This window comes from Crinia signifera, chromosome 6 (genome assembly GCF_055691185.1).
Source record: "Crinia signifera chromosome 6, ASM5569118v1, whole genome shotgun sequence".
In the NCBI taxonomy this organism is placed as follows: domain Eukaryota; kingdom Metazoa; phylum Chordata; class Amphibia; order Anura; family Myobatrachidae; genus Crinia; species Crinia signifera.
Genome location: NC_139222.1, coordinates 125,159,161 through 125,186,547, shown reverse-complemented (window position 1 = coordinate 125,186,547; position 27,387 = coordinate 125,159,161). Strand labels below are relative to the sequence as shown.

The following is a 27,387-nucleotide window of genomic DNA, read 5'->3' as shown; positions in this document are numbered from 1 at the left end:
TTTGCGAGTGAACCAGACTAAGGGCCCAGGTTTAGAAAATGAACTGCAAATTAAGATGGGTTGAAGGAAATGGAAACTAAAAATATTGAAGGTCTACACAAACCGGGCATATCGGCTAGTCTAAAATAAATCCAGAACTGTGTTTCATCTCTATTGTAAAATGGAAAAGTGATCTACTTTACTGGATATAAGTACAGTATGTTCTATATTGAAAATTAATTGCATTCCAAGCATTTAATATACCAGTGTGAGAGTAAGAAGCATGATGACGGCTTGTTATATTCATTGAAAAATCGCAGCCTGTGACCCATTGCTTTGTATTGCTTCTAGATATAAATTCATGAACATGGTTTCTAGCTTCGTCATAGAGATACAGGACACATATATATATATATATATATATATATATATATATATATATATCTGTCAAGAGCAGCTTTTGCTGAAGGAATTCAAAGAAAGGTGAAATGATAATTTTAGACAAGCAAGCCATGTATGTATGAGACCTGCAGCATGCATATGATCCTGTGCTATTGCAATTATCTGTTCTTTCAATTACAGCGGCAGTGACCTAATTCCAAATAACACAGAAGTAGGCCGCAGATGTGGAGGCATTCTGTGCTCGGATATGAATTTGGATCTTGGTGTGTGTATATATATATATTCAGAGTTGGCACATTTATGTGGCCACACAGCGCATATCTATCCATTTTAAATGTAGCTATCATCGGTGCCAGTGAGCATCGGCTCCAGGCTGGCCCTATACCTGGCGTTAGAGATCCGTTATGAAATCAGACAGATCTCTGCGCTTACTTTAGAACAGTCCACAATTTTCCTACATGCCGACATCACACTCTCAGAGCACTCACTTTAGTTCTCACAGCTGCTGGACTATTTTTAATACATTTTCAGTGGAATACACAGTAAAACCGAAACAATGTAGTGTCCAACCTTGGCAATGTATGTCATTAGAATTGCTCCCAATGCCATTTTCTAATGCAACAGTAAAATAAAGTATGTAAAATATGTGTGTTAAATGTACCAGTTTTTACTAAATTTAATTTATTGTTAAACTGTCAGCAGTAATCGAATAATAGATCTTAGTAAAAATGAATATTATCCACACTAACTCTAAGGAGTTAATTCAATAAGCCTCTAATTGATCTCATGGGAGTTATTCAATTGTCCCTCATAGTCGGAACCAACACCGATTTAGGATTATTTAATTGTCCCTCATAGCTGGTACTTACACAGATTTAGGGTTATTCAATTGTCCCTTATAGTCGGAACCAACACAGATTTAGGGTTATTCAATTGTCCGTTATAGTCTGAACCAACACAGATTTAGGGTTATTCAATAGTCCCTCATAGCCGGTACTAACACATATTTAGGGTTATTCAATTGTCCCTCATAAATGGTACTAACACAGATTTATTTTTACATGCCTGGAGGCAGGAAAAACAAATTCTGATAACTGACCCATTTTAGCGATTTCAGCTGCTAAAACAAATGGATCTGTGAACTTATACCAGTTTGCTCAATTTCGGATGAAAATGGGAATTCATGTAAAACAAAAATGGCCTGCCATTGAATTGCCCATAAAACCAATACACAAAAGATGCAGAAAAGCTGTTTATTGGGAACAACCAAATTCAATTTGAACCATGGACAAATTTGGAGGTGAGGGCACCACAGCCCCCTACCCCCTCCAAATGCCTAATTTTATTATTTAATAACAATAAATAGCCACTATGGCATTGTTCTATTTTTAATTATGCATACATATCTACAAAGTAGGATAGCTTACAGGAGCATTATTTGCATGTCTTACCCATTTACATTCCAATTCAAGATGGCATATGGTACAGCACAGTGGAAATATTTAGCAATTACTACAATTAGTATCAACACAAGAATCCAGTTGACACCCCCAAACAAGTGCCTAATGAGAATATCACCATTTCCCCTAAGAATATAAATGATTACATAACATATATGATTTTATCTTTATTTAAGGGGAACATGATAACAAAATACTGCTTGTGCCATAGTTCAGGGGGATCGCGGGAAATAAAAGATTTCATTTGCTATGTAGGATGTGGTGTTTGGCTGTACTTGGACTGCTGGGTTGTGGTGGCATCTTGTATATGTGTATTATATGCTTTGTGGCACACCTGAAGCTACCCTTATGTTTGGATATGGCAGCATAAAATATTGTCTGGTTGAGTTTTACTTTCTGTAACATGAGTGAAAGTTGGATGAGAAATGACCTTCAGGAATGTACTGTATCTATGCCTTTGTAATGGAATTAGCAGCATAACCAGTATATATTTTGCCGGGTTACTCCGTTCAGAATTTAATGTTAACAAATGAGGAAAACAAGCATGTCGTACGGTATACATATGTGCAATTATTGACGTGCATATTTTATCCTTAATCATTGGCTTCCTGTTTAAAGTTCTGCAGAGATCTCTGATTCCTTCTCACAATCGACATCAGGCTGTTTGCATGGCTTCCTGTCACTGTTCCTCACTGCATATTCCAAAGCTTTCTGTCTCCGGTAAAAGTGGGAAAACTTGTTAAAGATGATGGTTATTGGCAATGCCACAACCAGTATTCCACCCAAGATACAGCCAGACGCCGCTAGTTTCCCAGCTACAGTGGCAGGCACAACATCTCCGTAGCCTACAGTGGTCATGCTTACAGTTCCCCACCACCAACAGGAAGGTATTGTGTCGAACCCTGTGTCTTCATCCTTCTCCGCAGTGTATGCCATTCCAGAAAAGACACAGACACCAACCGCCAGGTAAAGCAGTAGTATGCCCACCTCTCTGTAGCTATGCTATAAAATAGAAAGAAAACACAACTGTAGAAGCAGATAATGGGCTTTGATTTAGGAATTCTGTAGAAGCCTGCAAATTACTCTCAGCTGTTCACAAATGTATGATCAATTTTGTTAGCAATTTACAACTGAGTTAAAAACATTTCTGATACATTTATTAAATAAAATGGCCCTAAAATTCCATAATACTCCGACCAATCCTGTACTGTTCTACGTCCTCTCCATTGATTTGTACTCATCCCTCAGAAGGTTGGTAAGTGCAGGGCTTCTCCTTATTCACATTTCAGTCATGGAGTGAGGATGGGGAACCTGAAACCCCCAGGATCCATCTCAAATACCCCATAACCCCTCACAGATATGATCACAAAATCCCCACTATGAATAATAATACCAAAAAAATTTATCATAAGAAAATCCATAATAGCTACATATGAAATAAAAATACCATAAATAATCAGCTTCATGTATTTAGAGATTGTCTCCAACAAGGCACACCAATACATGTCTATACACCAGGTGCATCCGAGCACCTATATTCAGTTGGCCAAAGTTTTTATTACTGTACATGTGCTCTCAGTGGGTGGCGATGCCTCAGAGATGATTAGGACACAGTCTGATTGACAGTTAGGGCTAATTATTGGGTGACAATGGAGGGGTGGGGAAGTACTGTAGCATGGGATTAGAAATAAGTAAGACTGTCACAAGAATTTTATAAGCATGTTCCATTGGCCTGTCTGAGTAGCCAATACTGTGTCTGTACACAGTCACTTGACTACGCAGAGCCACCTGTGGATGACAATACAAATTCAGGTAACTGCAACATTTGTATATTTTCGTAGAGTATTGGCATACAAGGACACAGCAGTGTCGGCATTAGTGTACATCTCTGAATCAGGCCAATAGATCACATGCCACTGGAAATGAGACCGAGAAGGTGACATAGTAAATTGCTTGAATGCTGAGCTAGGAATGTTAGACCTCTATACATGATTTACATGCTGGACTGCTATATTAGGGATGTGTTAGACCAAGGGAAATCAAAATATGTAGCTCTGGGACGCTGTCAGACAGTAAAAAAAATTGACAGGACACTAGCAAGTTACAGCAGAATGTTCGTCACATGTGTGGTCAGCAGACCGCACCTGCACAGTAGCATTACGGAGGCATTAAACAGAACAAAAGTGACCGCTAATGTAATTTCTTACACAAGGGCCCTTATTCTGAACTAGGCGGTACGGCCCGTGTGCGGCCGTACCGCCGATGTTTTCACTCTGCACATGCGCAGAGGTCACTCTGCGCATGTGCAGGCGAAATCGCCGCACACAAATTTTATATGCCGCAAAGGGGGCGTATAGGGGCGTGAGGGGCTTAATACCCTCATTTCCCTATGCATACGCCCCGCGTTTCATGGGCGTTCCCATGCAAACGCGGGGCGTATGCATGGTAATGAGGCTATGACGCCAGTGATGGGGGCGGAAAGCTGACATCGCCGGATGTCAGCTCTCCACCCCCATACAAGCTTTCACACGGACGATTGTCCGTGTGGTCTAAGCTTGCGTGAGCGGGGGGAGCGTGCGGCCCTGCCTTCGATGGTCGTCGACCATCGAATGCAGGGGGCAGCTCCCACCATGGTGGAGGCGTACGCCCCACCATTTTCATGCGGATCGCCAGCCGTCCGCGTACGGACGGCCGTGGCGATCCGTCTTGTAGGCGGGGATTGGTTTGTGCGGCCGGAGCAACGTATGCGGCTCCGGCCGCATAGATCAGAATAAGGGCCAAAGAGCGGTTATAAACGGTGCACTTTCAAATTGTATACCAGTACTGATGCCGCCCATACATGTCCCGATACGGGTGTGCATTCCGTGCTTAACAAGCACGGATCACATTGCATTGCATTGCCTGTGCATGCGTTGTGCATGCAATGTGATGAAAACTAAGTACAAAAAGTATGTGCAAGCACATACTTTTTGTACTCTGCGATGAGGTGCCGTGGGAGCGCGCACCTCAAAGCACCGTTGTTGCTGCTGCTGCCACTGGGCGGGGAGAGGACAGTCTGGCGTCCCCCTGCAGTCCTGTCACGTTGCCGAGGGGAGCAGAGCACACCGCGCATCTCCTTCCCCTCTCACTTCCCTGTGACTGGGCCGTCCACCAATCAAATCTCGCGGGCCGGCTCCTGATTGGCTGCCGGCCCGCAAGCTGTGATTGGCGGGTGGCCAAGTCACAAGGATGCACAGTGAGGGATAGGAGAGATGTGCGATGCGCGCTCTCCTACCCTCAGAAGGTATTCGGGAACCGGCAGCGGGTGATGGGGGACGGACGGTGGGCGCCGTGTCAGGCAGCAGTGCGAGCAGGAGCCGCACTTTAGAAGGGGGAGAGCCGCATGCGGCTCGAGAGCCACGGGTTGGCCACCGCTGATATAGAGGATGGACTACTAAGCAAAGTCTCCATCTTTGCGGACAATACTAAATTGTGCAGGGTAATCATGGGCAGGGCCGTCTTAACTGCAGTGTGGGCCCCTGGGCAAAGCAATGCACTGGGGCCCTTACCCATTCTCCCCTCCTAGGGGTGGGGGGTGCTATCAGCAGCAGCTTTGATGTCCCACGGGTGGCAGGGGGTGCTCTATCTTCCACTCAACATGTAGGACCTGGAGCAGTAATCTGCTAATTACTCCTTTACTGCAAAGGTGGTGGGAGGGAGAACACTAACGTGTGGAAGGGGGCACTGAGCTGAATAAAGGGTCCCTTGTAAATGATTTCAAGGAGGTAGGGGGTGTTTTATACGCAGAGGAGGGTTGGATAATGGAGTGGGCTTAATATTCGTCATTTTCTGGTGGAAGGGCAGCTTGTTTGACTGCAGATATTGCCATTATCTGGAAATAGATTTCTTAGCCTTCAATAGTATAAAAACCTAGAGTCCCAACTTTCAGGAAGTGCTGGGGACTTGGGGATCACAGATCAAGAGCCAGAGCAATCCATTGACAAAAATATAAAACTGTACACCAGACATTTAGAGCTGGAGCAGGGACCGGCTGCTGGAAGGCTGATATCTCTGGTTCTGGGCATGATAGAGATAAGCATCTAGTGTCGACAGAAAGGGGAGCTGAGAGTCAGAGAGAACATGAGAAATATGACTGGGAAGTGCAATTAAGATGTGGACTGCTGCTTTGAAGTTGGATATCTCCAGTTCCCCAGGGCCGATTTAAAAAATTCTGGTATCCCTGGAAAAAGGGGACCCTCAGCTATCACCTGGGGCCCCTGGGCAAGTGCCCATTAAGCCCATACGAAAAGACAGCCCTGATCATGGGTCAGGGTGTATCCATATAACAGAGATGAGTGGGCAGATAACTGGAAAATACAATTCATTGGGGCAGATGTATTAAGCCTGGGGAAGAGATAACCTGGAGATAAAGTGAAAGGAGTACTTGTGGCAGTAGCTTGGCATTGGCCAGGCAGAGCACTGGAGTGGGGGCAGAGCACTGGAGAGGTAGAGCACTGGAGTGGGGGCAGAGCTGCCTGATGGCTCCTTAGATCTCTAAGCCAGTTAAAGGAGGGGTCTGAAGTAACAGACAATTTCAATTATTTTTTATACTCTTCGGATTAACTAGCTGAAAGACCAAAGCAATCTGCTGACAGTAAGCAACATGGAGTTGTGGACCCATGGACCACAATTTCAGGATCACTAAGTTAGACTAAGAGACTGATCCATATTTGTACACAAACCCAATGGTTTGCATACAAGTACGATGCTTGGGGTCTGCTCAAGTGCAAAATAGGTCATATGATGTCACTTGTAGTCCTCTGTCAGCGCAGCACGATTAACAAGCTACTGCTACGGTATTTGGGTGCAGAGCAGGGACAGCACTGTAATTTTGAACTTGTGACAGCATTGTTGGGCACAGACTATTAGACAGAATTGCACAGCTGCTTCCTTACAAACATGAATTAGGCCCTAAGCATAGACAATCTGTGTCACTCCAGCTGCTGTGGAACTATACATCCAAGCATGCTCTGCCATAGTTTAGCATGTCCTAATAGAAAAACTGTGACATGGAATTATGAGATGTGTAGTTCCACAGTGGCTGGCATACCACAGGTTGTAAACCTATGTGTTAACCTCTATACAAGTGATATACATGCTTTGGTGGGGATGTGATTATTAATTCACTTTCAGGTACACTTTGCAGCCTTGGCTTATGGTATTTAACATCTACATTGTCTAGGTCTAGAATCAAAAGGTCGACAACGAATAGTCGACAGGGTCAAACGGTTGACAGTGAAAAGGCCAACTGGGTCAAAAGGTTGACATGAAAAAGGTTGACACATGTTGACATGAGTTTTTCATGTTTCTATTGTTGTATATGTTGACATAACTCGGCATAGACATGTATAAGTGTACCGCTCGCCATGCTTTGGGCCCGGTGCCTTGCTGTGCTCGACACAGTGACTGTCTGCCCACGTGGATGGTAAAGTATGAATAAGTTGGTTTCTTTAAAAAAAACATGAACAACTCATATGAACTTTAAAAACTTGTGTCAACCTTTGTTATCCTTTTTAATGTCTACCTTTTGACCATGTCGAACTTTTGACCCCGTGACCTTTTGACTGTCGACCTAGTCATTGTCTATCTAAAGCCTGGATACCGTGGCTTTGCAGGTGCTTCTCACATATGATTACTGAGCTTGGCATAATGCAAAGCTCTAGCTTTATGGACTCTGCAGTTTATAACAATAATAATAATAATAATAATAATAATAATAATAATAATAATAATAATAATAATAAAAACTGGTTAGCGTTAGACTATGAGGAAGGGTGGTTCAGTTTAGGCACAAAGGGGGTACATTAGGGTTAGGCAGCGCCATCTTATCATATGGGCTCAATGGACAATTGCCTAAGAGCCTTCAAACTAGAGAGATTGGCTTTGGAAATCTGCCTCCTGAGTTTCTTGGGAGCCAGTAGAGAATTCTGCCTGGTCACCATGATTTTGAATCACCCACATACAGAGCGATCAGGTAGCATTCTCTTCCTGCTTCCCAGCCTGCAGCCAGACGGTAAATACAGTAGTTACCAGCATGCTGATATGTGGAGAGCTGGCTCTATTCACCAGAGTGCTGACAGCCATTCACTGTTTGGAAGCAAGTAGAGCAGGCATTTCCGAACTGTGGCCCTCCAGCTGTTGTGATACTACACATCCCAGCATGCCTTGCCATCATTTCAGCATTCCCCAATAGCAAAACATGATGGGACTTGTAGTTTCACAACAGCTGGAGGACCATAGTTTGGACATGCCTGAAGTAGAGAGATAGCACAGGACCACAGGAGGGGCATGTTATGATTAGGTTTTGTTCACAATTTTCACCTGGGAATGGGTGTGGAGGGGCCTTAAATTTATTGCTTGCCCCAGGGTCTACAATGCACTTGAGAAGGCCCTGGGGTTAGGCTGCAGGTGTGAGGGTTAGGGTTAGTGGAAGAGGGTTAGAATACTTATCTAGTAAGTGTCCGGATTCTGTGCATCAGGATGCTGCTATCGGTACTCTGACCACCAGCATCCTCAGCGCGGACATCAGGTACCCATCCTGCTCAAGGACTGTGGTAATTTTAGTGGCTTGATCTCTGGGTCCTAAAATGCCAGCCACACTGCTGTGAGCACAGAGCATTATATGGGGCAATTATTGCTGAAACCACTCACTTGCAAACAGGGTATGCGTGTTTTAATGGTCTCTGGGCCTGACTCATTCACTTGCATTACTGAACACAGTGGATGAGCGAATATTTACTAATGTTGCAGCCACCTAGAAATACAGATCTGTAATGTATAGTATATTCCAAGACAAACAGAACTCTGCTGATTTAATTCCCAGAGTCCCAGGATTAAGCTATTACTGAATGTCTCACCAGGTGCGCTGGACCATTTGAGTGGTGTTAAAGTGTCTGCTTTCTCTTACTTGAAAGGGCATGTCTCCAAAAAATAATTGCCCACATTGCATTGGTTAGGCTGAAAGCACTATAAAAGCTTTGCTTATCTTTATTTTATAAGTTTAATTTAGAGCTGGATTGTTTAGTGGGCATCTCTAATATATCTCATGAAGTTCATATTTAAAGAGAACGGCTGTGTAAGTTGTAATTAACTTCTATTTCTATATATTATTTATTGCTGACTTTTTTTAACTATGTAATTATGTTTTCTTGATTACATTCATTTAATTATCGTACCATATTTTTCTTCTAAGCAAGATCCATCCAGATCAAAGAGAAATTTATTTTATACATTATTACTACCAGTTATTTATATAGCGCACACATAGGCCCTTACTCACTTACGCACACGGCGAGTGAAGGCACGCCTATAAGGCCACCGAAGCCATTCGTTTGAAACAACACACCAAGGGGAGTGGTGTGCTAATGCGCGTATGTTACTGTGTGCATACGGATCTTACCCTGTCTGCTCGAACTTCCAACGGGCAGACGGCTGAGTGAACAGGCTCTGCTGGTGTTTAACACGCCTCAGCACGAATCCGCACAGAAGTAATGCTCAAACCATTACCAAATTACCCAAAAGTGTGCTTCCTGTGTTGCTGCCATGTAGTTAGTTAATTGATAAATGAGAGAAATATCTATGCTGCATGAGCGTGTATTGCGTGCAGCAGAAAGCTATTGTGCATGTTGATTGTCCGAGAAATGCGGGCCCGCTGAGGTGGCTGGGCTGCGAGGCGTGAGACTTGCTTTTTTCATGCGAGTGTTTCTCATGTGTAACGGCCCGAGCGCGCGGAGATTCGAGCGAGGCTGATGCCGAGCACTTGTTGTCACCACCCATAAGTACGCCCCGGTTACCGCCCAGTTTTGATGCATGCACTATGATACACCCACATTATGCCTACTGTGTCTGAGCATGCTCGGCAGAGTATTTCTGTTCGCTGGGTTACGTCCGTGCACGGTTAAGTGAACCTGCACATGCGCATTGCGAATGGTACGCATGCGCAGTAGGCTAAAACCCACGCTCCGAGCGAAGTTGTATCCAAGCGAGTCAATAAAAATAACCTCCATATTCCGCAGTAAAGCCAAACATGGGGAGAATATAACTCCACTCAGGGCCATGGTGAGAATCAAACCCATGGGCTCAGGGCTGTGAGAAAGTAATGCTAACCATTTTACCATCCATGCTGCCCCAGGGGCCTCGTTCACCAACCACACTTACCCCTTTCAGTGCGACAGGAATTTGTCAAAATAGGTGTGAAAATTGTCAAGCCAACCTATTTTTATTAACCATTTTTATTAACCACCACACCACATAAGTTCAGCAACAATTTATTCTTTCCATAGTAATATGACTTACTATGGAAAGAATAAATCGTTGCTAAACTTAAGTGGTGTGGTGAGTGCCCTTCTTCGGTCTACTGATATTATTGGAATCTGACTTCCATGGAGCACCAAGATGATGATAAACTGTTTAACTGAGAGTGCAGAATCTCACCGAGTATGTATTTATATATGCGCATCAGCTCCCATTCTCCTCCAGACTAGGGATGGCCATTGGTGAGTTATAAATCAATAGTTGCCATTGATAGGAAACATAAGAAGAACCACCAATGGCATGACACCGTGTATTGTTATACCATTGATGGTAGCTGCTATAGGTGTTTCATGCATGCATGCTGCGCATCTCTAAATCCCATACATTTCTCTGCTGGGAAACAGAGAACACACCCATGATGGTGGGACAAGACATGAGTAGATAAGTGGGTGGTGCTGCAGAGCTCACCGACAGTTTGTCAAGTCAGTGCACACATAGCCAAAAGAAAGATGCAGATGACCCAAATCACAGGGCTACTACTTGCTGACAGCCTAGTAGTTCTGCGCTGCAATCTCAGAGGAAAATGACAACCATCAGCTGTTGGGGGTCAATAAGCTACCTTGATGGTGGAAATAAGTTGATTCACTGCTATTAATGGTACAATTATTCAACACTGGAAGAAAGGCGTCCCTACTCTGGACATTCCTCCCTGCAGTGGCAGCTGTAATCACAATAATGTTTCCATTCCCGGCCTCAGTGTAGACAGAAACAATGACAGAAAAGGATGCTTGCAGTTGTATTAACATTCCATATACAACTCAGAATCTCTCCCTTTATGCGGATGGAGCTTATTTTTTGTTACTTTGCTTGCACTGTGTCTAACACAGAACTGTGTTCCCAACTGTGTGTCGCCTCCAAAGCAGATCTGCTTTGGAGGCGACACACAGTTGGGAACACAGTCCTGGCATTACCTTGTTCAACATTGTTATCCGTTAAGGCATAAAAGTTGTCTGAAGTTTTACACTAATTTCCTGGATATTATCTGGATGAAAAACCCATACAAAGGGAATCATTCATTTTAATATTTTATTTGCTTGGAATATACTGTACCCCTGATGAAGTCGATAAGACAAAACGCTTACGGTTTGAGATGCATCAAGCACCAACTTCTTGATTGAAAAGAATTGAATATTAAAATGTATACTGTTTTTATGAAATTTGTTACTATATGTAATAAATATTCAAAATGTCTACTATTGAATCCTTTCTCTCCCTCTATATTTTCTTCAATATAGTTAGTAAATAGTTTGCAAACTTTTCTAATTATGACAGTGGGTGTTTAAACTGTCTATGATTATAATTAGTGTCTAAATGGAAGGTAAGCAAATATACAGTATGTTAAGTATTTAAGGCATTCATTTTACCTTAAGCGTAGCTCCAAGTGACCGAAGTCCTGTTGAATGCCTTGCCAATTTAAGGACTCGAAATATCCTCATTAGCCGAAAGACTTGAACAACCTTCCCTACATTTCCCAACTCATGATCGCTGCCAATGGTCACATCTACCAAAAGAGTAAAGTAGAAGGGTAACACAGAAACAATGTCAATCAAGTTTAAGGGATGCTTGAAGAACTTCTTGAGATTGGGAGCAAGAAGCAGCCTAGAGGACACCTCAAAAGTAAACCAAGAAATACAAAAATATTCCAGATTGTGGAGGATTGGGTCATCGATGGGAACATCATCCTCATCTACATTCTGATATTCTGGCATGCTGTTGATGCACATTGTGGATATTGAGAGAAGGACTACACAGATAGAAATAAAACTAAAAATCTTGCTTGGTATTGAATAGCCAGGATTTTCCATAGTCAGCCACAGTCGTTTGCGCAAGTTACCACATTTTAATGAGTTAAAGCGCATTAGGTCATGATTAAAGTCAGAAATTTCATCGACAGACATGTCTACGCTGCTCACTTCACTCTCTTCATCCCAATTACGACGTCTGCTCTCTAATTTACGTTCATGGTATCGATAGCTGCAGCAGGAGTCTAGAAAAAACTCACTGATGCCCCAATACTCTATTTCTTGGGAGAACGAAAAGGCACATAAGTCATCCATCATGTGCAGTTTCCCAGTCTCATAAAAATACAGGACATATGGGAACAGGCCTGGATTTCGGTCAAAATAAAACTCCTTCGACACCAAGTCATAGTCATCACAGATTTGTAGAATGGATTCTTCAGAGTCACAAAAAAGCAATCGACCTAGCCTTGTGTCTGGGAAATGCGATAGTGTAATAGAACTTATTCGCTTCTTCAGTCCCCCAACATTTATATTGATAGCATGATCCTTGAAACTGCCAACCCAAAATGTTTTGCTTTTATGGACCATGACGGCAAGTTATCACACTGCCTGTTTAAAGAAAAAAAAAAGGATAACATAAAATATTAGAATATAAAACAGAAAGTAGTACACTGTACATATGTTGGGAGCCCTTAAAACCTACCTGTACTGGACATAGATCACTTTTCAGATTGGCTCATTTCTTGCAATGCTGCACAAGCTCACAACAAAGTGTTACAGACTGTTCAGTCTTATTCAATATAACTCTATGGAACCCTGTGGAAGAGAATTGAACTGATTAAGACATGCTAAGAAGTGGGGCTGGTACTGCTTTGTTTGCTACATAACTACATAGTTACATTAACTATGACTCAACAATCAAACACTAAAGAGGTGGCAAAGTATATGTAGTCGGGAAATGTTTAGAGTTTAACAGCAATCAGGCCTTGCACACCCATTACGCGGACTATGCAGCTAAGTAAAGTGCCATAGAAAGAAGGGAGCTGACAGTGTCTTCTTCATTGCTGTCAGTGCCCTGATTACCATGGCACCTTACTGTTTGCTGCCGCTTACAGTAAAGAGGACAGCCACCATCCGAGAAGAAAGAGTTGACAGCCAGGCAGAGAGCAGTGGGCAGCCCAGCTGTATTCAAAGCAGGTCCCCAGCTATTTCAAATCTCATGCCAGCTTGTCAGACACTCAGAGCTCGCCGTTCCAATCTGGCTGTCCTCGCTCACAAGAATTGAACTCTCCCTTGGCAATGAGCATTTAACTCCCCTGTGACAATGTGCACCTAACTTCCCTATGGCAACGAGCATTTAACTCCCATGTAGCATCAAACATGAAGCTCCCCTTGACATTGAGCATGAAGCTCTTGGCATCAAGCATTAAGCCCCTGGCATCGAGCATGTAACCCCTGACATTGAGCAAAAAAACCCATAGCAATGAGCATGTAGGTAAACTGCACTTATGTGGCATAATATCACGGGTTGTGGCATAATGTGCAATGGGCATCACGGTGTGTGACACAATGTGTAATGGGCATTACGATGTGTGACACAATGTGTAATGGGCATTATGGTGTGTATAATCCTGATGCAGTGTATCTAAGGGGCTCTAGCCGGGACAGTGTGTCTAAGTGGCACTACTGTGTGGTGTAATCTAAATTGGTACTATTATGTGGCCACATCCTAAATTATTGATGCGCACGCACTGACCTTATTTTTATGTGTCAATTGATACTCCTCCCACATTGTAGCACCCCACATTGAGGGGTGCTAAAATCTATGTTTGCTTACCAAAGAAATTAGGCTTGGGCCGGCCCGGACTGCAATAATATTTGCGTACCATATTTATACTAGTAGTTATGCTTACGGGTATGAAGGAAAGATACTGTAATTAAGATTAGAGATATTATAGTTCAAATTAGTACTAAAGTGAATTTGTCCAGTTTGAGGGTCTCAATTTTCCTGTAGTATGATTGGAACGTTCGATGTACTTCAGTTGGAACAGTACTACTTTCTTTTATGTTTAATGTTAAATGCCCCCCAGACCCCATTTTTAATTGTATACCCACTCTTTTTATACCCCCACTATCCACGTTGGCATGGAGTTTATGTTATATAATGTGGCGAGCGCAGCGAGCCACCGAGCCCAAAGCATGGCGAGCGGACGCGGAATACGAGCCCGAAGCGTGGCGAGCGGACGCGGAATACATGTTAAGTAATCTGTGTCCCCTCGCCACGCTTCGGGCTCGTATGTCGCGTCCCCTCAACACGCTTCGGGCTCGGTGGCTCGCTGCGCTCGCCACACTATATAAAATCAACTCCACGCCAACGTGGATAGTGGGGGTATGAAAAGGGTCGTTATACAATTAAAAATGGGGTCTGGGGGGCATTTAACATTGGACCCAATGTAAAATCGGGTCTCAGGGACCATTTAACATTGGATCCAATGTAAAAAACGGGTCGATCGCATGCGATTTGGTCGCATGCGATGCGGCCGATTTTTCCGACCGATAAAATAGGGTCCCATCGCATCTGATTGCATGCCTTAAGTTAAGGCATGCAATTAAAAAATCGGATGCCCAGATATTACACAAGTACCATATAATGCTAGGGTCTATTTATGCCATGAAGCTCTTCGCTATGGATCAGAGGTTTTCAGCAATTGTTAATGTTCTAAGATTGTGCTGTGTGTGGCCACATTCATGCTTACAGTATGTAGTTATGTGTGCTAAACACTTCATTGTAGCATGACAAAAAGAAAGAACAAAAGAAAATAACGTCTTGTAGATCATGTGAGTGGAAAACCTATGACATTTCTACAGGCAAGGCAAGGTCATGCAGTTCTCTAGAGAATAGTCGTTGGCATTTCTTCAAATGCAACATTATGTTATCACTACACAAGGGGAATTATCCAAATCAGATTTGGCAAATACTTTGGATGGAATGTTGCAATATCGTATATTTAACTCTCAAATAGATCACTCTTATATGTAATCAAGTATGAAACAATAGTTATTGGATTTTCCAACTCTCGCCTGAGAGATATTGCCTCAATCCGTATTTAATGCAGATTTTTGCCCTCTGCACAGTCTTACGAAAGGTTCCTGAATATTGCTCATAGAGAATTCAACTAACAGACAACATTTATCGGGAATGACATATTCTGATGAGACAATGTCCCACTCCAAAAGCTGATTTACTCCACTGGTTTTGGACTTGTCCACTGCTTTGTAGGTTTTGGTTGCAAGTTAGGGCTTATGTTACTGAACATCTGAATAATTACCTCCCTTTTAATGCAGAATGGGCTCTTTTTGGCATTTTTTCTGGTAATTAAAAAAATCGCAAAGGGTTGTAAGAAATTGCTTATCGCTATAATCACGGCAGGTCGTAAAACGGTCCTACAATCATGGATTGTCCCTAACCCCCACCTTGGTTTCATTTATATCAAATGGATTGGTTGGAGATGGTGTAATGGTTAGCATTACTGCCTCACAGCACTGAGGTCATGGGTTGATTCCCACCATGGCTCTAACTGTGCGGAGTTTGTATATTCTCCACATTCTTGCTTGGGTTTACTCCGGGTACTCCGGTTTCCACCCACAATCCAAAAATATACTGGTATATTAATAGGCTTCCAACAAAATTAACCCTAGAATGAATAAGTGTGCGAGTACATGTGGCAGGGAATATAGATTGTAAGCTCCACTGGGGCAGGGACTGTAAATGTTCAACTATACGATGTAAAGCGCTGCAGAATATGTGTGCGCTATATAAGAAACTGTTAATAAATAAATAAATTATATTGGATAGAAATGGACTGGAGGGAAAAGGAGGTGGCTTCAGGCCTTGGTCTTCCTGCGCACCTCGGATGTTTATAGTAGCAATTGAAATGAGGTCTTTTGGAACACTATACATTTGGTACATGGTTCTAATAGTTCACAGATTTTACACTTTGTAAAGTAACATTTATGGTACTTAAATAAAAACAGGTGGAGGCGGCGTATGTAATTTGGGTAGGTGGCGTATATAATTGGGGGGAGGTAGACGGCGGTGTGTATGTAATGCGCGGGGTGCTGGCGTTGGCGTGTGTAATGCGGGGCGGGGGGATTGGCGGCCACTTATGTAATGCGGGGGGGGGGGCGGCGGTGGTGTTTGTAATGTGGGGGTTCATCTGCTCCTTTCTGATGGCTCCAGAATGGGGAGCGGGAGCTTGAAGGCCCATGGGAGGTGCTGTGCCCTGTCGCACATGCACAGCAGCCCTCCCGCGCCATTTTGGATGTGGGCAAAGTGCCGCAGCCCAGCCAGCCCAGGAGGGAGCGCAGCCCACCCGTTTTTAAGGACTTTTGGGCCGGCCCACCGAGAAATGGCCCGGTTTCCCGGCGGGCCAATCCGCCCCTGTAAGGGTAGAAGGGGAGTTTGAGAAAGGTATGCTCGGGTATGTGTTGTAATGCTGTCTCATCATTGTTTATGCTGCTGTTGCCCAGAGAAGCGCCCCCCCGCTGGACATTTCAGGCGCCCCCCCCCCCCAAAAATATTAACCCCCTCCTTACCCGTCCCCATTGCCGCCGGCGCTTCTGCCGCTAACCCGACACGCAGATCTGTGTCGGGTGACAGGCGGTCCCCGGCTCCGGCTGCAGTGCTAATATAATAACAGACACTCGGAAAATGGCTGCCCCCATACAGCATTATGGGGGCAGCCATTTTCCCAGTGTCTCTTATTATATTAGCACTGCAGCCGGAGCCGGGGACCGCCCGTCACCCGACACAGATCTGCGTGTCGGGTTAGAGGCAGCGGCGCCGGCGGCAATGGGGTAAGGAGGGGGAGGGCAGGAGTCGGGAGCCGGGACCAGGTGGTAACTATAGTCCCGCAGACCCCCCAGGCGCCCACACCTGCCTAGCGCCTCCCCGCCACCGCGGGGGCTGCGGGACTATAGTTACGCCACTGCTGTTGCCATGTCAGTGAATGAAAGGAAATGCTAACCTGATCTGTACAAATATTGTGCCGTGAGAGAGAAAAGCAAGGGAAAAAGATGTGATAGCCGTGATAACCCTGTCTGAACTTTGAATAAACTGCTTGCTGTTTGTCACGAGATGGCCTGCTGTTACTTTTCTTTCCTCCACTCTCATACCCAGTACTGCCTGGGTTTCACACATATCCTAGCACAGTGGTTCACAATTTTTTTGAATACCTAGCGTTCCGGCATGTTTTTTACATCACTACTAGAATAAATGTTTTTTTATTCATGAATTTGGAGAAAAAAAAAAAAAATTAAGTAAGTTGTATCAGTCTTTAATGTCTGTTCTGATTGTACACGTTTGTTATTATTGGCAGCCATCCGCCACTTTGACTATAAATAATTGGATTTGGTTCTGGGTCACCAACCTTTCACACCACTGCTAGAGGCTGGTGGCACCCGAGGGAGCTTAGACGGTACTTGTGGAGTATCACGGCTCCCATCGCATGCCATATATAGTGGCATGCGATGCGATACGATTTTTACCGATTTTGGCCGATTTTTGACAAAATCGTATGCAATCGCATCGCATGCGATCGCATCGCATGCGATTTGATCGTATGCGATTGCATACGATTTTGCACTGAAAAGCATCCAAATGCATTGGAATTAGTATTAAACATGTTCAATGGCCCCCAACTGGCATTTTTGAGGCTGTACCACCCCCACTATCAACGCGAACCCGAAGCGTGGCGAGCGCAGCGAGCCCGCGAGGGGCGGCGGTACGCGTCCTACGACCTTTTCATACCCCCACTATCCACGTCGGCATGGAGTTGAGAATAGAAAGTGTGGCGAGCGCAGCGAGCCACCGAGCCCGAAGCGTGGCGAGCGCAGCGTGCCCCGCGAGGGGACACGGACACCTGTGAAGCCCGTGAGGGGACGCGTATACCTGTGAAGGTATCCGCGTCCACTCGCCACGCTTCGGTCTCGGTGGCTCGCTGCGCTCGCCACACTTTCTATTCTCAACTCCACGCCGACGTGGATAGTGGGGGTATGAAAAGGTCGTAGGACGCGTACCGCCGCCCCTCGCGGGCTCGCTGCGCTCGCCACGCTTCGGGTTCGCGTTGATAGTGGGGGTGGTACAGCCTCAAAAATGCCAGTTAGGGGCCATTGAACATGTTTGATACTAATTCCAATGCATTTGGATGCTTTTCAGTGCAAAATCGTATGCGATCGCATGCGATCAAATCGCATGTGATGCGATCGAATGCGATGCGATGCGATTTTTTGGCATACAATGCCCATCGTGGGAGCCGTGATACTCCACAAGTACCGCTTAGACACATAGTTTGGGAATGGATTCGGTATGGAATCGCGGCGGTCAAAATACAGACGCCGGAATCCCGACAGCCGAAATCCCGACAGGGTGGGACGTGGATCGCCCCCGTTTGTGGGCCTAGTGCCTCGCTACGCTTGGCACACTAATTTATTCTCCCTCTATGGGTGTCGTGGACACCCACAGAGGGACAAAGTGCCGGGATTTCGATGGTCGGGATTTTGACCGCCGGTCTTCCGACCGCCAGGAAACTGACCGCATCCCTTGGGAACCACTGTCCTAGCTAACTCAGAAAGATTATTAACATAATTCTGTAAATAGGATTTTCATAAATTGTCCAGGCCTAAACCAAAAATATATAGGGGTTAAACAAAGGTATTCAAGTCTCAATCCTACCCTCGCACTCCAGTTCCTATGAAATTACTGTAGGAATCCTAAGTACAAGTGTTAGTAATAAGCACTAAGTACAGGCCTTAATCAAATAATCTCTGTGAACAATATGCAACTGGAGCTGCTGATATCTGGCAAATGCCTAAGCACACCATGGGATCCCACCATAAAACATCAGTCCTCAACCCAAGTCTACAGCCAAATGTTGCCTGAAAGAAGTTAGTCTGGGTGGACTAACTTCTTTCAGGCAACATTTGTCACCCAAATATGTCAGTAATTTATGTAATGAATAGACGTATACACACATTGCTATGTGTGCTAAACGATCTGTGCTAACCAATGCTTTGTATGCACTTGCTAGACGATCTAACTAGATTTTTGCCTGCATGTGCTAAAGTTCTGAGCCGTGCATCGCCATCGCTATGAGGTGTACACATGGAGCGATTTGTGCTTAATTTCTTTTTTTTTTTTTTTAAATAAACTTTTTTATTGAGACATTGTATACATACAAAAGGTAATATCCAGTAAACATTGTAGAGTATTTGATATATAATAAATTATTTGAGCAGTGTACAGAAGTCTGGTGTCATGAATCCAACCGTCTTACACTTTATATAAACAGTCTTGGTAACATATCCGTTATATGCTGTAGTCAAGTATCATTCAAGAGGGACAGGGGGGTCTTGGGCGGGCAGCCATCCTAGTGAGGTACCATGTGGTCGATTTCAAACTAGTATGTATCATTTTTCTTGTATTAAGCGGTAAGGTGGGTATGTAGGAGTCCCACAGAAGGAAAAACCTCTCTACATATTTGTTTCTATCTACAACAGCTTCTATCCAATCCATTCTGAATAAGAAGTAAAGTTTTGCTAAAAATAAGGGGAATTGTGGGGGTGTATGATCAATCCAACTTTGAAGGATAGTCTTTCTTCCCGCAGCACTCAAGGCCAGTAAAAGTTTTTTGCTTTCTTTCATCAGGCGCAGATCCGGATCAAATATGCCTGGAAATGCCCACTCTGGGTTCATAGGGACAAATGTAATTAATTTGGCCTCCGCGTAGCGTTTTACTAAAAGCCAAAAATAGCGTATCATTGGGCAAGCCCATAGACAGTGGAAGTTGTCTGCGTTTTCCATGTGGCATTTTGGGCAAGTATGAGCATTAGAAGTTCCTATGTGGTACCTTCTAATAGGAGATAGGTATGAGTTATGGTATATATTGAGAAGAAGTTGTGTGTACATGCTGGCCTTGAGGGTCTGTCGGGAGTAAAGAAGACCTTTTTGCAGTTGTGATATGTCTAATGAGGGAAAGTGGGTTAGCCAAGTAGACATTCCCCCTTTTCTTGTAGAATGATCAATGATTTTTCTTAGGTAGGTATAGTGTATGGATATAGCTTTGGAGGTTGGAACTGAGTAAGACAACATGGTATCCAGAGTATTAGTCCAGTCAGCATCTGCAAAATGATTGAGAACATGCGATACATAAAATCTAGCCTGTACAAATACTAACGGGTATGGGCTGACCGTAGTATATTGAGCTGATAGTTCGGAGAAGCGTAAAGGATGCCTCTCCTCTTTCATTGTTAACGACTCTACTGAGGTGATACCTGCCAGTTTCCAAGTATTGAAGTGGTGAGCAGCCATGCCGTCCAAGAATGCCGCTGTGCTTAATTTCTAAGTGATTTAGACAGAGAGCTTAGAAAATAGACAAAAATCACCCCCTGTGTATACCCCATTATGGCTAGGTGATGGTCCAAAGCAAAAGACTACATAGAATCTGGGGATATCACCTAGGACTGGCAAATTTCAGCCCGGGGTGCACACACAAACTAGTGTCCCTTATTTTCTATCAGTAATCCTTCAGATTTATTGTCGGCACTCAACATAAACACATCGGAAAACTTACTGGTCCTGATTCTGGTTCACTTGCAAAAGCAAATTCTCTCTCTAATGGTCAAAACCATGTTCACTGCAGGTGGGGCAGATGTAACATGTGCAGAGAAAGTTAAGGTGCCCACACACCAAGCCGATTTGGGCCAATTTCAGGCAATTGCGATGAATTGGGCCGTGAAATCAGCCCACATTGGCTCAGATTGATGTTCCCTCAGGTCAGATGCGCGGTCCCATGTGCATTGCACACGAGCAGGTAGTCGGACCTGCCGCCCGTCCGACCACCCTACCTGGGACTTCCTTCCCGTGCAGCGGGGGGCGGGCAGCAGGGTCCAGCCAGCTGGTGGTGGTGGCAGGGGGGCATAGTAGTGGCAGGCAGCGGGGTCCATCCAAGAGGAGGCGGCTGGAAGGCTGGAACTTGTAGCGGCATTTTGCCGGGCGGCGGGATGTACCTGCTGAATATTTTGAAATGACTGGCCGACCGTTGATTGTCTGAGACTCGTTGCTCGCCACTATGAGCTAACCGCCCCCCGCCACAACCACCACCAGCTGGCTGGAGACCGCTGCCCTCCCCCTGCCACTGCAGCAGTTCCCCCAGGAGAACTCCATCCCTACATAAAATAAATAAAGCAGCCAGCATTTATTCTGCACAGAAACAAAATAACACTCAAATGTAACTCTCTCTGCACATGTTACATCCGCCCCATCTGCAATGCACATGGTTTTGTCCATTAGAAAGAGAATTCGATTTTGCGAAAGAACCAGAATCAGTCCCACTATGCACTGTGCTGCATGCGGAGATCTCAACAGGACCGGATCCAGGATGCTGGATGAACTCACACTTTTTTTTAAGGAGCAATCAATTACAAGGCAAAACCAGGCCTTATAAATTATTGCAAGGAGAAGGATCTTAATCTATTAAAGAAAAAGATAAAAAGGCGCCTGTGATTTGAGTTGTTTCTCAAAAGCTGCTGCTGGGTATAGGGGCAGACAATCCCTATGATGTAAAGCAAAGACAAATACACAGATAAAGCAGCGCTTGTCTACAATGAAAACATATTCACAACAATTGATGTAAAAAACACATTTATATAAGAAATAATTAAAGCTTAAAAATGCATATATGAAATACTGATTGATATGCTCACTCCCAGAATTAGATACACCAAGGTGTTGGTAGCTCAATGGAAAAAGGATTGAAGGTAACTGCACTTACTTTACCAAAGGACTAGATGGTGGATCACTGTTCCCATATGTTGAAGGGTTGGAATAGCACAGGTCCTCTCAATTAACATGGTGTCCTAGATTGGTGCCGCTGGAGGAATCTGTGAAGGGACCAGATTGCTCAAGACCCCAACTCGGCCCGGATGTCCTCACTGGTGACGCGGTGTCCCCCAATATACCACTGGAGGAGATAGACCGGGCGATGTGGCAGACAATATGAGAGTCCTGGTATATGGGGGGACACCGCGGCACCAGTGAGGACATCCGGGCCAAGTTGGGGTCTTGAGCAATCTGGTCCCTTCACAGATTCCTCCAGCGGCACCAATCTAGGACACCGTGTTAATCGAGAGGACTTGTGCTATTCCAACCATTCAACATATGGGAACAGTGATCCACCATCTAGTCCTTTGGTAAAGTGCACTTACCTTCAATCCTTTTTCCATTGAACTACCAACACCTTGGTGTATCCAATCCTGGGAGTGAGCATATCAATCAATATTTCATATATGCATTTTTAATCTTTATTGTAAAAATCGTGTATATGTTTTAATTATTTATTATATAAATGTGTTTTTTTCATCAATTGCTGTGAGTATGTTTTCATTGTAGACAAGCGCTGCTTTATCTGTGTATTTCTCTTACAAATTATTGCATCTTTAAAAAAATGTCCAAGTTCAGCATGCATCCCCATCTATGGCGAACTTGAATGCTTTTACATATGCCAACAGAAGTCTGAAAAGGTTATTTGATTAATGAAAGAATTTAAAATAAATGAATTCAATAAAATACATATGGCAATAAAAAAGGTAGAAAATGCCCTCTAAAACTACATACATATCTGGCATTGTAAATATAACATTAATACACACATAGCTTCCTTAACTATAGCTCAATGATTTCCTTTATGTATATTTAATATCCAATTAAACGGCAAACTCAATATTTCATATATAACATATTAAAGTAAAACACACTGCTTCCTATAGTCACATTTGTTTTCAAAAGTTTGACATACAATCCCATCCATCCCAAAGAACTTTAGTGCTACCCATACTTTTCAGACTAAAGTGATGCTGATACAGTACAAAAAGCTGAAACGATAAAGCATAAGAATATTTTTTACTATTATTAATATGTTTATATAGCATTAGCATAATCTGTTGTGCTTTACAACGTGGAACACGGTTATAAAATGTGTCTGAAAGACATAAAAAAGACAATGGCAGTAATATTTATTGGGGCATAATTACTGTATGTTCTTAAGTCCAACTGACTGCCATATATATATATATATATATATATATATATATATATATATATATATATATAAATATATAGCTAACTTGACATGTTGTGACTTTTGCACTGTGCAAAGAGGAAATCTATTCCCCACCTAAGTAGTTGTTTTAATCATATCAGCTTTTTGTAGATGATTCAGCAAGGAACTTGCTGACAATATAAGGTAGGCAAAATACAACTAGCATTTTCGGTATATTAGTTGGTAAACCAGACACGCTCCAATATTTGTATTTAAATATTGTGTTACACAGTTTGATTACCACTCTTTCTCAATGACATCCCCTCTGGACCCTCCATTACTCCGTAACAAATGATGTGCTCACAAACTGATTAGTCAACTCACAAAAGCCACTACTACCCTATTATTAATTATTTTATAATGTGAATAATAAAGCTGTATGATTTTCTTTTTACTTGCAACTACAATGACAGGAGTGGATAGTATTTTAAGCAACAAATAATCCAGTCATTACACTTAGAAAATGTGGTAAAGGTAGAAGCAGACTGTGAAAAAACAAAAAGGCAGCCTGTTTGTGGCAACAGATAGAAAATAATATATAGAACAAAGCATTGTATAATCTCCCTGTGCAGTGGTATGCATACACATACTGTATAAATGTGTGTATGTTATGTAAGTGCTGATTCTGCACACACACATCTTGTGGCTGTCACTACACAGACTAGAATGCATTTAGGAGACATCAAACCCAACATCTGTTTATCCTTATACAAAACACATTATTCTAAATGTTATAACATCCATTTCAAATGTTCCAGTACTTTACTAAACAAAGGTAAGTTCCTAGAGGTCTAAATATCCATCTGTATAATACAAACAGGATGACAACTAACTTTATGCTCATTAAGGCACAATCACTGTACACACAGTTGATTGACCTGGAATTTGGTCAACAAACGACAAAACAGATTGTTTTTCAACTTACCCATACATAGCGTCCACATATGTCCCCCTCTTAACCGTTTTCTTCATGGAACGTCAAAGAGAATCCAAAAATTGTAAGAAATATTTACTAAATCCAGCTTAAAAATAAAGTAAATATTAGGATTTAATTACCGTCTGTAAAGAGCCCACAGCTGTAAGAGTGAATGGATATGACCTTTTGCAAAAAAAAAAAAAAAAAAAAAGATTTGGAAATCATGTATTAAAGGCCAACGTAGCAGTGCTTTTGTTATGTGAATCTCCTCTCATCTTCCTTGGGTTTGTAGTTAGATCTAGTTACTTAAATATTGATGTACTGTACATGCACTTCCAGGCAGCATCAACTCTGGATTGTTACGTTGTAAATTTAAACAAGTCTGAGCTGTTAACCTCTTGATTGGTAGAAGAGCAGGCAGCACTCTTCATAGCCAAATATCCTAACTGAATGCAATTTATTCTGCACTGAGGGAAAACCCTGCTTGCTAGTGGTACATGTCATCCCAGGTTTGTGCAGGACATCCATCCTCACAGAAAAATCACACTACAAGATGTCAATACTCTTATTTCTGTCCATGTGAGAATGGGAGGGGGGAATTTATCAATGGTTGGTTTAACTGGTGAGTCTTTAAGCCAGTCACACATTGGTTGTAAGCAATTTTAGCCTCCATATTGCCAAATTTGAAGGATTAGAAAGCAAATTACAGGTGTTCTAGTGCAGGGTGAATCCTGGCACCCTTACTTTATGTGCCACTTTCATGCTATTAAGTAATATATGCTGCCTCCCTATGAAAGATAGTTACTTGTTGGCTACTTGCTATAAAGTAGGTTGGGTTCCCAATTTATTTGCACTGGCAAATGGACTAGCAATCGGTCCATTTTGCAGGTTGAGAGCTTACTTTTCAACTACTTGGCTATGTTGGAAATATAAAGCCAAGAACTGATACTTTTATAGACTTTCTGATGTTTCCCAGGAATCCAGAGCACTGAAAATGGATCAATGACCCATTATTTTTAATAGAACTCATGTAGGCCATACACCTACGCCACCAATTCCCCACGCTGCTTATTGTGATAGTACTGTGTGGGAAATCATGCACTTGGGTCTCAAAAATCCAAAGACTAAATATAGTATAAATGGCACTATAATGGAATCTACTGAGGAAGAGAGGGATCTAGGTATCACTATTTCAGGGGACTTAAAAGCAGGTAGGCAATGTAACAAAGCAAGGAAGAAGGCAAGTCAGATGCTTGGTTGCATAGGGCGAGATGTATTAAAATACATTGCCGCCCTTTGCGCCCCCCCGCCGCGATGCCAGCGCATATGTACTAACATATGCGGCTGGCATCGCGGTGCAGTGATGGAGCCCCCCGCGATACCTGTACTCTGGTGTGCGGGGGGTCTCCGTCACCTCCCTGCTGCCTGGCTCTCCCCTCACGCCGGGGACAGCTAAGCAGGCTGTCCCCGGCGCCTCCTCCTCCCCCCTGCAGCCGGAAGGATGTCCGGCTGCTTCACTAGGGGGAGGAGGGGTTTACCTTCCGGAGTCCAGGAGGACCCTTTAGGAAGGTAAGCCAGAGGGGGGGTCGGCGAGGCGGCGGGTTTGCGGCAGCGGCGAAAAGAAGCCCATAGGCTTCTATAGGGTATCGCCACCCAAAGGTGGCGATACCCTTCAATGCGGTATCATTTTTGATACATTGGAAAATGCGGTAAAACCAGAGTTTTACCGCATTTTCCGTTTGATACATCTCGTCCATAGGGAGAGGTATCAGCAGTAGAAAGAAAGAAGTAATAATGCCACTGTATAGGTCATTGGTACGACCTCATCTAGAGTATTGTGTTCAGTTCTGGAGGCCATATCTCCAGAAGGATATAAATACATTAGAGACTGTACAAAGAAGGGCAACTAAAATGGTGTATGGCCTACATCCCAAAACATACCAGGAAAGACTAAAAGATCTTAATATGTATACTTAGGAGCAGAGAAGGGAAAGGGGGGACATAATAGAAACTTTCAAATATATCAAGGGCTTTAACAAGGTACAGGTGGGAGACATTCTTCACAGGAGGAGGAGTAACAGAACACGAGGCCATGCACTGACACTAGAGGAAGGAAGATTCAGGGGAAATTTGAGGAAGAATTACTTCACAGAAAGAGTAGTAGATAAGTGGAATAGCCAATCATCAGAGGTGGTAGAGGCAAATACAGTAGTACAATTTAAACATGCTTGGGAAAGGCATATTGATATCCTTACAAAGAAATAAGGATCAGATATGGTTTGAGGTATCGGGTGACATTCTATGCTATGCGCTAAATGCGCATGTTTTATTTGCGCACCACATCGCCGCAAATCGCCTATTTTAAATTCGCATTTTTCAGTCAAAATGCGCATATTTAATGTGATGCGCATTGGAGGCTGAAAAGTGCGAAGAGGGGCGATTTGCAGCGAAGTGGTGCGCTGTATTTAGTCCTGAAAATGTGCGATTTTCATGTCTGAAAATCGCACATTTGCAGGACAGCGCAAAGTGTCAAAAAAAAAAAAACGAGCGCGGGGTCCCCCGCCCGAGTATAACCAGCCCCGGGCTCACTGAGCCGGTGCTGGTGACATAAAATCAGGGTCCCCGACAAATAGGGGTCCCCTTGATTTTATGAAACCAGCACCAGGCTCAAGGTCCGGCGCTGGTTCCCAAAATACGGGGGACAAAGTGACTAGGGGTCCCCCGTATTTTAAGAACCAGCACCGGACACAACCAGCCAGCAGGGTAATGCCACAGCCGGGGGAAACTTATTATATAAGCTCCTGCGGCCAAAGCATTAACCCCCTGGCTGGTCAGCATGGGCAGGGGTCCTGGGGAAGTGGGGACCCCCCCAATGAAGGGGTCCCCCCCCTCCAGGACTTACCAGCCCATGCTGATAGTCCGGGGCTGTCCCCGATGCCCCTGGCCGGTGGGCATCGGGCTGATGACTTGTGTAAAAAAAAGAATTAAAACTATTGTTTTATACTGGCGAACTATCAGTCCCAGCAAGCCTACCCCGCATGCTGGGACTTGGGGAACCACAAGTCCCAGCATGCGGGGCATTAAAGGGCCCGCTGGCACTTGTAGTTCTGCAGTGCAAAAAATAGTTCACAAAATCACACTGACACACTGTAAAATAAAACTTTAATACACACAAAACACACACACACTGATACTTACCTACCTTGAGCCCGTAGGTTGTTCCCTGGATCCTAGGTCCGTCCTCCGGGGCTCCAGGGCAGATGAGTCCGGTTCCGGGGCCTTGGTCCTGGTTCCGGGGCTGGTCCTGGGGTTCCGGGGCTCCTGGGCTGCAGAATCCGGGGTCCGGGATCCGAGGTAGTCCACAGGGGTACCTAAGGAAG

General features: G+C 43.8%; 1 protein-coding gene across 1 annotated transcript; it reads right to left on the bottom strand.

Annotated features, from left to right (window-relative positions):
* LOC146008103 (delayed-rectifier potassium channel regulatory subunit KCNS1-like) lies at positions 1–24,634 on the bottom strand. Its single transcript, XM_083147038.1, has 4 exons — positions 24,017–24,634; positions 12,639–12,751; positions 11,558–12,544; positions 1–2,843 (listed from the first exon to the last, which is right to left on the bottom strand). Exons 3-4 carry the CDS (start codon positions 12,521–12,523, stop codon positions 2,454–2,456), a joined length of 1,356 nt encoding a protein of 451 aa, XP_083003164.1. The 5' UTR covers positions 12,524–12,544; positions 12,639–12,751; positions 24,017–24,634; the 3' UTR covers positions 1–2,453.
* Between the last annotated feature and the right edge of the window lie 2,753 nt (positions 24,635–27,387).